The 11,735-nt window shown below is 38.1% G+C and overlaps 1 protein-coding gene across 1 annotated transcript; it reads right to left on the reverse strand.

Annotated features, from left to right (window-relative positions):
- Positions 1-1,932: 1,932 nt before the first annotated feature.
- LOC148720740 (uncharacterized) lies at positions 1,933-4,113 on the reverse strand. Its single transcript, XM_088737313.1, has one exon. It carries the CDS (start codon positions 2,626-2,628, stop codon positions 2,194-2,196), a length of 435 nt encoding a protein of 144 aa, XP_088593439.1. The 5' UTR covers positions 2,629-4,113; the 3' UTR covers positions 1,933-2,193.
- Between the last annotated feature and the right edge of the window lie 7,622 nt (positions 4,114-11,735).

The raw sequence follows: 11,735 nt of genomic DNA on the forward strand, positions 1-11,735 counted from the left end.
ACCGCCGCATGTTACGAAAAGTAGTAAAACTAGAGTTTTCAATGAAGAGAAGAAGATAGCGACATATGTTCTGACGATATGTTTAGAGATTAGAGAAGTTGAGCTGGACATTTTCGTCAAAGGGCAAACCTGAAAAAAAATATATATAGCCGTGTGCTTACGACTAATTGTGTACTCTGGTGTAAACACGTGTACGAGGTGTGAACAAAGATTTTTTTCATGAATTTTACTCAGGGTTTACTTGCTGAATATAAGAAAAGTGAACAACAACTACGATCATTTTTACCGTCGTCGCAAAATCTACACTCAAAGCCTCACTTTACAAGAATTTATCAACGAACATAACCATTGTCGAGAGCTTTAGATCTTTCAGTTTGTTAGAAATGTAAGCAGAAAGGAATAGCGTTTCGATCTATCATTGTCTACATAACTGAATAAATAACCAAATTATGTAGGGATAGATAAATGTTCCTTTATTTAGCAGATATCTTGCGGGTTATCAAAGGTTTAGATAGTTACTGGTACTAAATCAGGCAGTTCTCAGTTGACGTCATACATTGCCACACATGAAGCTCTTTCCGAAATCGTTTTGAATACTAAAACCATGACGATAGTTGGTAAAATTGATAAAATGATTATCGCGTAGTAAACACTCAGGTTATGCAGCATAATTAGAATGAACTGAGATCCTAATAGGTGGCTGGCGGTTTTTGGGGCGTTCGATGATTCAAGGCGGCGGAAACGCGCAAATGACTCGCGGAGGTTCCGCTTTACTTGGAACTAAAAATCCCATCTTTTACATCGTACCTATCAATTTCGATCGACCTCATTCTGTGAAATTTGAATCAGATCAATCAAGGATCGCTCTAAGAGAAGAAGCGAGGGGGGAGGAGGTGGGGGAGAGGGGGGGAGGGTTGGAATTCTATTCGATTTAATAACTACTTGATTATAGGCAGTGTTTCAAGCCGGTATCCACTTCTCATTCTGAACTGAAATGTCCAACTCACTTTAGACCTATTTTAAGTCAAATAGTGTCGGCCAAATTGATGTGAAAAGTTGACCTTTTCGTTTGGATCAGACCCAATCTGTTGGGGTTGAACTCTTTTCTGAGCAAATGAAAAAGTATGGACGCGCATTGTGTCTTCAAATGATCAATACCAAATAGGCTAAGTCACGTTTATTATCTGTGCTTCCTGTAGAAATTCTCAAGTCTAAAGTTTCCCTGCAGTCGTCGTGTATTTTCCCTAAAAGGCACTTTCTGCACGCGCCGGTTATCACGCTCCGACAATCTAAACGACCGCATAGTTTCTTGAGACGAGAATAAGCCCTTTACAGTTATTTGAAGCAAAAAAGCGCCATCTCTTGTCCTTTCTCGATGGTCTAACCTTAGATGGAAAGAATTTCGAAGAGAAGCTGGACTGGGCCGTTGGTGTGCTAAACATTTTCAAGTGCCAATAAGCTCGAGTCACATGCAAAAGTTCACAAAGATCATCCCATTTCCAAGTCTAATTGCAAGTGAAAACCACTGTGGTCCAAAGTCCAAGTACAAGTGAGGGCCACTGCAGCCTCATTCTCTTGTTGAACATTTTAAAAGGTATGGCCTGAAAACCTAAAACTTCTAGATGCCCTTAATCAGATAGTTTTCACTAAAAAAAATGTTCAAACATTGAAATATCTTTGAAATTTAAAATTATATATTAATAACCTAACTAAAGCTACCCTATCTTTTTAGCCCTCATGGTTATTATGGGCAGCCTTTACTCTTACCATTTTTCATGTAATGTGTATTTTTGTATCATGTAAATTAATGTGGGGTACAAATAAAGTTGTTGTTGTTGTTTTTCAGCTGTATTGTTAAACTAAGAAACTTTAAAGAGTCACAAAAACCGCCCCAAAGACGAAACAGCAGTTTATGCACATTTTTCACTTGTATGCAGTTTTAAGGTACTTTAATTCCGTAGAACATAACGTCGTCGTTGGAGGGCCATTCCCAAGTTTGCTATCTTTTAAGACTATTTTTGAAACCGATCTCCACTTATCTTTTATTCAATCCTCATCCCTTGGTAAACATTGTCTTATAACTGCTTTCGATGTACTTTGAGATGTATGGCTGTGGAACTGCTGCGGAAAACCGTCTTAAACAAAGAGGCAGCAGTTTTACAGTCTCCCAGAGTCTATTCAGATTTTTTGAGTCTACAGTTCTGTCGAGCAGAGTGTCGTTGTTCGAAGTCCATTTACAAGCTGCGTATCATTTTCATTCAAGTCAATCAGTTGAAACTGATCCTTATTTATCTCTTGATCAGTCTTCTTCGCCCGGTGGACATCAAAGTACATATTTAGTCTATTCTCTGGTGAAATACTATGATAGTACTCATTGCTAAAACTTCCTCTTATCAAAGATTGTTCTTTCTGTTCTGACACGAGAGGTAATCTTTGATATTCCTTTCTTTCTCCTTTATGCGGAGAGGTATTGCTGATCTTTTCATGCCCAACTTCTTTTGAAGACGTTTGCAAACTCACACTTGTTGATGTGTTGATAAATTGGGAGAGGATTATATTCTTCCTGATATCTTCATCTTTATCATCGTCTTGTGCCCTTTGTTCTTTGTTGATGTTCATTTTCTCCATGGTGTTTGTTAAAAACTCTGATGAACTCGTCAAGGGGTTTGTAGATCTTAAAAAGAGGGCTAAAAGCTCTTTACTAAGAGCTCCATGCGTGCAATGTGTTCAATTGGTATTTGCATTTGTGAGCTCTGAGTGCTAGATTAAACATCTGCTCTGCTTACCTATAACCTCACCCAAGTCACGTTTGTTTTGTTAGTTTAACCTCGCAATGATTCATGTCTTATAATTGAGCTTATTTTGTTAGAAACGTGGGGGAGTTATGTCCAGCTATTGCAAGCAAGAAAATTAGCACACGATATTCATTTCGCAATTCTTTTTACAGCATTGATGAGAGCCTTTTACATATGTTGTTGACAGAAAATTATTTATTTACTCTGTAATCTCTTAGTTATAGGCCATCGTAGAAACATTCACTTACATCTTGGTCGGCTCAATATGTGTGGGCAAATTAATAGACGTGTTACTTACTTAGTTATCTCTGATCTTAATACTTGCCATATAAATCACTACTGTATACGTGACTGTAGGAAAGAACAAAGGTTTGAAGATATTAATATTTTTCGCCAACTCCTGTGGCTGTATTTCCTATGCCGGAAATGAATACGCAAGCAAGCCGCAGTTCCATTATTCATCTGTGCAAATATCGCTTCTCCAAATTTGATCGGGCAATATCTTTTTGTAGCAACAATTTACTTCCTTTACATATCTTGTCATATGGTTAGTGCTTTAAGCGAAGGTCGATGTCGTACAGTCAAGGGCTGTGGCCTCTTACGTTTAGTTCTCTGGTCTGTCCGTGCTTATGTTTTCCCTGATCGTAGTGATGAAGCTGATTGTTCTTTTTGTTAACACTACAGTTTAAGGAATACCCAGTGTTTACCTCAGTTTAAAAACTCCAAAGTTGTTCTTTGTTTTGTCCCTATTATTTTTGCAAGGAATCTAATCTCTTGAATTCTTTGTTTGCTGGCTTTAGAATAGTGATTAAGCCGACCGTTCTTTTTGTTAACACCACAGTTCAAGGAATACTCAGGTTTCACTTCGGTGTAAGAAACTCCGAAGTTGCTCTTTGTTTTTTCCCTGTCATTTTCCTGGGTTCTTTCTCTTGAATTCTTTGTTTGCTTTTCCTTACGTGACTTATGATTTTTTAAAGGGTTCTTCCATCAAAGATTAGACGATGGGACATGATGTCACAGTTCTGTATTAATTATTGATTGTTCATGAATATGAAGTTTGACGTCAAGGGATTTAGCCGTAGGGTTCATTCTCCAGAGGCTTCTCTCTCACGCTTTATGCAGCTGTCGCGTGTATTCCAAAAACTCACGTGCGCCGTAGGAAAATTCTGGTATTCAGCGAATCGACTCACCGCGTCCATGCAGAGGAGGATGTCTGTTGAACGTTCAGGAACGCTAAACATAGCTCAGCTCCCAGTCTATAGATTTTCGAGATTAGGTGAAACTCGGTAGCTGGAAAAATTTTTTTTAATTGGTTTTCTCACCAACCTACTAGTTACTTCGGCGGTGTTCAAGCTCTCCGCGGTTGTGATTGATGTAATGCGTTCGTGTTTTGATATCTTGATGGATTTAGATAAACAGAACACGAACAAAGTCAAAGGTTCACGCAAACATGACCAAATCATGGCGACACAAAGATTTCACATACGCGTGCCTGGAGAATATGCCTAGTACCGCTGAGATTGAAAATTGTCCTTTTGCATAGAGAAAATTTTCTGAATTCAATCTTTCTGGACCAAGACTGCCAATCTGATTCTTTTCGAGGTGTATTCGGAGCGGTGTAATAAAGGTGTAGAAGTTTTTACCGTTAGATTTAAACAGTTGTCCAAAAACAATAGATAGTAAACCGTTGTCTACAGATATGTAGACCGTGTTCCATTAATTGTTAACTAGGTTTGAGGTGCGTTTCGAATGAATGTGGTTGAACGAAAATCGAAGTAATCGCAATATGGGACCATACGAGAACTCAAAGTAAAAACAAGGAAACTGCTTCAACCATGGGAAATTGTGCTCGAACACTGCGTAATCGGTTTAAGCTTTGCATCTGATTGGTTGAGAAAGTCGCGCGAGTTTCTTAACCAATCAATGCTCATTGAAGCAAACTCGAGCTCTTTTCGACACATACTTGATATTTGCTCTTCTACTCAAGACTCCTAAGATATAATTTATAGGATAGTAAATACTGTTTAGGCCACATTAGAAGGTTCTTTCTAAAACCTGTGGCTCAGCTAAGGGCCCTTTACCCCTGTGTATAGTCGGGGTTTTTCTGTTTCTGGCCTAAAGTTTTCTTTGTTGACAGTTTGCTTTGTCGAAGTTTAGACTCGATTCCTTGCATTGTTTTCAAATCCCTTAACTTTTTAGTTTCAGTTAATATGGCTTTGCTTTTGCATGGCGGAGGAGGCCATTACATAACTTCTGCATTATGTACCATATGCACTTAAAAATTACATGTGGTACATAATCACCTCCATCTTTGATCAGTTAGTCTATGTTGTTCATGGCTCTTAGAACTTGATCTCGGCTGAAAAATCTCTCCGTGGGTTAACTTCTTATCGTACTCTTTATGATTGTGTGTGACTCTGCTTTACGGACAAAATATTTTATCCAGTGTTAGTTACGTTTGAAACAACTTATAGTAGACATTTGCCTTTCTCGGGTCTAAATAACTCGCAAGGATAAAGGAAGCAATTAGAGGGCAATTGTATAACTTGATTTAAGTCTGATCACATAGGGTAGAATGCGACGACATCATTAATCATTTATTTCCTTTAGTAATCTGTTTTTTATGTAGCTTATAAACTTTGCACCCGGGTGATATAGACTTACAGACTTTGTACCCGGGTTAAATGTACTTAGCCTAGTTACTAATCGAAATGTTGTTGATTAAGTGAAGCAAATTATAAATGACTTCACTCATTTCATTTGAGAGCAAAAAGTCCTATTCAGCGCTAGTTGACGTTTGAGAGGAATTCTATTTACTGAAGTTCTTATGTCTTGGAATGACATAACTTAACTGGGAGGATGTTAAAGTTCAACTATCTAAGTTTAAGAGGCAATTATGCGACCTAGCTATTTTTATCTGTTTGGTTAAGCCGTGTTTTAAATAGCTTAATGTAGACCATTTTTCCTCGGAGAGAGGTACTTAATAAGGATTACTATCGGAATGTTAGTGGCCCAATGAGTTAATGGAGCAAGTCATGAAAGACTTTTGCGGCTGCTTAGGGGAAAAAAAAGCTTTTTGTTTTATTTCCTTCTATTCGCCCAGCCTATTAGAGTTGAAGTCCTATTCAGCTTTGGTTGAAGATTGAAAGGTCTTCTATTTATAATTACCGACGTTGTTATGCCTTGGAATGACATAACTTGACTACATGGATGTTTAAATTCAAGTCTTTTAGTTTCCGAGTGTTATAAATAGCTTAATAAATGTAGACTATCTTTCTTCAGAGAGAAGGACTTAGTTAGGATTACAATCGGAATGTTAGTGACTTAATGTAGCAAGCTCTGAATGACGTTTGTAGTTGCTTCGTGAACAAAAGCTTTTTATTTTATTTTCTTCCATTCGCTCAGCCCATTAGAGTTGAAGTCTTATATTCACGTACAAGCACAAACACGACAATAGCTCATAAAGGGAGCCACCACTAATAATGCAGTTAATAATTTAACAATTATTCCACTCGCGCTTGTTGAGTATGAGATGATAGATCAGCCAACGAGGCGCGTAGGGCCGAGTTGGCTGAAATCATCTCGTATGCAATTGCAACAAGCGCGAGTAGAATAATTGTTTTATTAAAAAAAAAAACGCCCTCAAGATATTAGACAAATCTTTTCGACTTTATTTTGTAAGAAGAAACCGGATGTTACAATTTACAGATATTAGATAATGGTATATTGGCTCATATACTAATAATGGCTAAGCCAATAAAAAGTCTTGAATTGCTTTATCCAATGATCCAGTTTTTAATAAATATATCTTATTAACCAAGCGCGAGGGCCGTACTGGGAGAATATCGGCCCGAGGTCTTGACAGTGCGGACCGAGCGCAGCGAGGTCCGTACAAAAAAGACCGAGGGCCGATATTATTCTTCCAGTACGGTCCCGAGCAAGCTTGGTTAATAAGAGATTTATTACACAACTTAAGTTCAAAGGGACACAAGTGCGGTATCATTCGGGACCATTCGGGACAGTGCCTGGTCCAATACTGAGAGAATATTGACCGGCAATAGAGCATTTTGATTGGTTGATTTTAGTTATTGGCCCTACGACTTCCCGAGTCGTGTAATAAATATATATACATAGATAAAGAATGAATGAAATTGGTACAGTACAAGCATTGAGATAAACTATTTGCGAAATAAATTAAATAGCTGGTATTACACTGAGACTCGGTGTGGCATGAAAATTTTGGGGGAGTTTTACTTTTTGGATCGGTGATCTTTTCATTTTTCAGGAAGAACATATATTTGTGATACGAAGTGGCTGAAATTGCTGCTGTTAACTATTTTTTTCTCATTTTCTGTTGAAGCGGCCGCGGCCGGACACAAACAAAAGGGGAGATGAATATTTTTACAAATTAAATAGCTTATTGTAGAAGGATAGTTCGAGTAAGTCTGGTAAATTGATACATTAGCATTTGACCCACATACGAATTTGTTTTTTTATCGACTGAATACAGTTTATTATTCGTAGCGTTTTATTTTGCTGATTTTTTTCCGGCGGAACTAATTTGTACGGTTTGAAGACAATTCATAAAATCCACGATTAAACATTAAAAAGTTGAAAATTTTCCATTTCAAATCAACTTAATGAAACGATTGCCGCGAAAATAGAGCAATTAGAAACTATGCAACCGTAGCTAGCACAAAAAGCTAGAGATCTCGACTAGAAAGATACGTCTAGCAGACAAGTCGGCATCAAACATAATATGATATTCACTGAGAATGACTCGAACGGAGTGTTATCATCATAAAGGGAACCATTGCAAACAATACAATCAACAAGTAGAGCCAATAGATCTCAGTGGAAGACGATTTTTGCTTTGAAGTACATGCCCTGTTGAACAAAGATTAATATTTCAATGAGTCTCCAAACTTAGCTATTTGTTTTCCAGCATATTCGACACGTGTATAGGATATTTGGTGTAAGAATTTTAAGCCAAAGAAGCCACACCCATCTAAGTACTCAGTTTAAACACGATCCATTAGGTGGGGCTATAAATCGCTTAAAGACCTTGCAGTTGGTTACGCTCACGGAACCACGCAAGTTAACTGCGAATTTAAAAGTTCAAGACAGCTTAAATTCCAGGCAGGCAAAAGAATCCAATATCCAGTGGCGCTGTACAGTAAAAAAGCTCTTTTTCACTGTTTCTTTGATGATTTCAACTCGGTGCGTTCATGACAAACAGTTACTCAATACAGTACAGGGTGAACTTATCAAGATGTTAACCAGAGCAATGTAATTCAAGTTCGACATGATGCACCGCAAAAACTAAACCTCATAAAGCAAAACTCATTCTAATAGTTTGACTTTGTGTGAAAACCGGGTAAATATTTCTCTTAACGAAGACTTTACTAGCAGCGTATGATTAGTTCATTTAGAGTGATATACATGCATCGCACGCGGTTACTCGGGTGCAAAACAAAGTTAGCTATTGCATGGTGAAAAAAAGAATTGTTAACAGTGGAAAAGAGGCTTAGTTTATTTCTAAGCGAAAAAAAAATTAAACAGTGCAACATGGACTCTAGTTTTAAATTAACGTATTTCGCTTGAAAGGTTTGTATTGATAACAGTCTACCCATCAAATAAGTTTCATCAAAACATATCAACTTCTTGCAGATCGTTATCTCTGGCTTGTGATAAAAATCAACACGAAGTTTACATCTATAATTGAATTACGGTCAGTTTTTCATCATAGTTTGTAAGTTCAAAAACCAGTTGTGGTCAATGACGGTGACAGGCCTTAGTAAAGTATTCTATTGCGTGACTGAACTGACGGTATGTCTATTGCGTGACTGAACTGACGGTATGTCTTTAAATTTGGTATAATAAGTTATTCTGTAGCTGCCCTTGCGTCTTAAAATAGAGGTCTTTTTCTTAATAATGAATCAATAGTCTTAGTCAACAAAATAAAATTGGGTGGCTTAATGCCTGGATGCTGTGAATCAAAACGCTTCAGACGAAAGCCCATACTAAAAGGATAATTTATTATATAACGAAGGGTATGTGACGGTAATGCTAGGTGACACGTTTTTGTCTCACTCGACTTGGTCAGGAAGAAAAGACCATTGTAAAAATACTACGAACCACAATTTTCCCGTCATGTAATTATGATTATTTACCGTCAATTCTTTGATTGTATTATCCTTTTTGTGGCGCACTTTCCCTATCAGGACTCATCTCTATTCAATTAAAACTCTCTGCGGTTCTGCGGAATGATAATTCTTTGGTTCAGATGGAAATTTTGGTTTAGTTACTCAAGATGAAACTGACTTAATTTGATTACCATCGCAAAAGTGCTTTGCTTTGGTTGAGATGAAAATATTGGTTTAGTTACTGTATTCTGAGTTGATCCGATTACCATCGCAAAAGAGCTTTTCTTCTGACTTAAGACTTTATTTTTCGTTCTCCAATCAATCAAAGCATTTTGTGTACAATTTGTTACGTGCGTTTTGCAAGATCAACTTAGTTTCATAGTTCAGTGGAGCAAAGAGTCGTTGTAAATAATCCATCGACAATTTCAGTGTTGGGAATCTCATTCAACGATTTTGTATGTCTTAGGCGAGGTTGGATGGCTGCTTCTTTTCTTGGCGCTGGTGTAGTCGAATGCCTTCTTTTCCTAAGTACCTTCATGGTGTTGTTACCCAGTTCACTGACCTTTGTCTCTACAATTTTTGTGCTCTTTACGTCCTCTAAAGAAGAGTTGTTTATTTGTTCCAGAGTTACAGAGTTCTTTCGAGGAAGCGGCTTATTAGAAGTTCGTTGATTCTTCTTCTCTGCAGTTTTTGTTTTCTTTGTGTGTTTTGGAGATAGGTCCATTGAATGTTCTTGAGTTACACTATTCTTTCGAGGAAGTGTCTTCTTTGTTGTGTCATCCGAAGAATAGTTACTTGATCGTTCTTGAGTTACAGCCGATTTCTTTCGAGGAAGCATTATCGAAAACATGCCTTGATTTATCTTCTTCTCCGCAATCTTTGTCTTTTTGTTGTCCTCTGAACAAGATGTGAGTGATCGCTCCAGAGTAACACAGTTCTCTGGAGAAAGCGACACAGCAAAGATGCGTTTCGAAACGGACATCAGTGCTGCTTGTGTGCGAGACATTTCAATTGATGCTGTTGACCTCATCCTTCTTCTTTCAAGTGAATGCAATTTGACTGATGCTCCATGATCGTCGACCAGTTTCTTTTCTTGAATAAGTTTGCGTTTGCATTCGTTTATCCACCGTCTGACTTCCACAGCTGAATTACTTAGGCGTCTTGTTGCGGGTTTAGAAAAGTACTTTAAGCTCTTGGAGTACCCTTTCTGTAAACGGCTTGCGGTTTTCAAATCAGTTTACTTCAAATTCAGTTTACTTAAAGCAGAAGAGTTCTTAACACGCGACAGTCGGCATTAATCTGTTGTGAAAGTCTAAGTGCACGAAAGCCCTTTTGTTCCTTCCCTAATGATTTACAATCATTAGCAAACTCATCACAATTACAGGTTCAAAAATAGAATTTAATTGACGCGTTCTTTATTTAACATTGTGTCGGATAACCCTTTGTATATATTCTAGAAAAGCCTTTGAACCCAAAATACTAACTGCGTATCAGACCAGTTTGAACCATTTTCGTGATTATCTTCCAAATGTCAGGTTAATATTAACATTCATCACTGACCATATCAGCTTGGGTCATCAAATTACAACAGATTAAGAACCTCTAAAGAACATATGATATCGTTCTGAACTACATACTTGATGCATTGTGAAGCTAACCAGTCCAAATTTCCGGTTGCTTTTCTTCTTCGATTCAGCCCATTAACCTTCACTGGCAAGGCATAGACTGAACCTACAGCACGAAACAGATCGCAAAATGTAAATAATTTTAAGTATTTTTTATCCTTTTAGTTAAGGAAAAAAATCATGGTCAATTATTATCTCGAGACCTAATAAGACCGTTCGTTATTCTTTGCAGATGTCCTTAAAAGAAGACTATTTTGGCTACCTGCAAAGAAATGACGTTTGACACTTAAACTTTGCTGCCATTTTTCGTTTTTGCTATAGAGCTTACGAGGTCAACTGTCGTAAGGGACCGTTCATTATTTATTACCGGAGGGAGGTAAGAGGTTTTTTTTGTGGGGGGGGGGGGGTCACATGGTTTTTAGGGGAAACGGGGCGATCAATCGTCTCTAACAGAGTGTAAAGAAGAGGCTGAGAAAATTGACTGCCAATTACCAGCCAATAAGGGGGAGAGGGGGATATGAGCATATTACACTGCCTTGTGGGAGATTAGGTAATTTTTATCGTGACGCAACAAAATTCCTAGGCTGCCCCCTCCCTCTTCCCCGCCCCCCTAGCTTGGCGATGAATAAGGAGCGATCACCTTCATAACTGCCATGGGATGCCTGCGATAGCGTGATGAAATCCAAACTAGCGGGAGGCCGGACAACAGACCGGCTCCGTTTTAGTTGCGAAGTATACCTTCCAACGCATACTGCTTTACTCCTTCAAGATCTCAAATCCTTTAAATTTGCGGATCACATTTACTTTGAAACACATAGTTGTATGTTATGTGTCTAAATAGTGTACAAATATAAACATTCCGAAACAACAGACAGCGCATTTGTCATTGAATTTATCCAAATTATTCATTGTTGCGAGACTAGTAGCATGACAGTTGCTACCACCTCAGGCGTTTGCAATGCAGCAGTAGCGGAGGTCCATAATAGCGAAAATTTTTCCCATTCATCAAGTCTTAGTTTTAGCGGGGAATTTAGCTTCCATCCGTAACTCCGGGTCCACAAGACTATGGTTGAATGTTTTTGCTAAACGGTACTGCAGTGGGCGGAGCCAAAAGGGTTAATAATCCCATTCCTATAATCTTCTTACCTCATTGAGGACTCTTTTTGGCA

Source organism: Stylophora pistillata, chromosome 11 (genome assembly GCF_964205215.1).
Source record: "Stylophora pistillata chromosome 11, jaStyPist1.2, whole genome shotgun sequence".
Classification (NCBI taxonomy): domain Eukaryota; kingdom Metazoa; phylum Cnidaria; class Anthozoa; order Scleractinia; family Pocilloporidae; genus Stylophora; species Stylophora pistillata.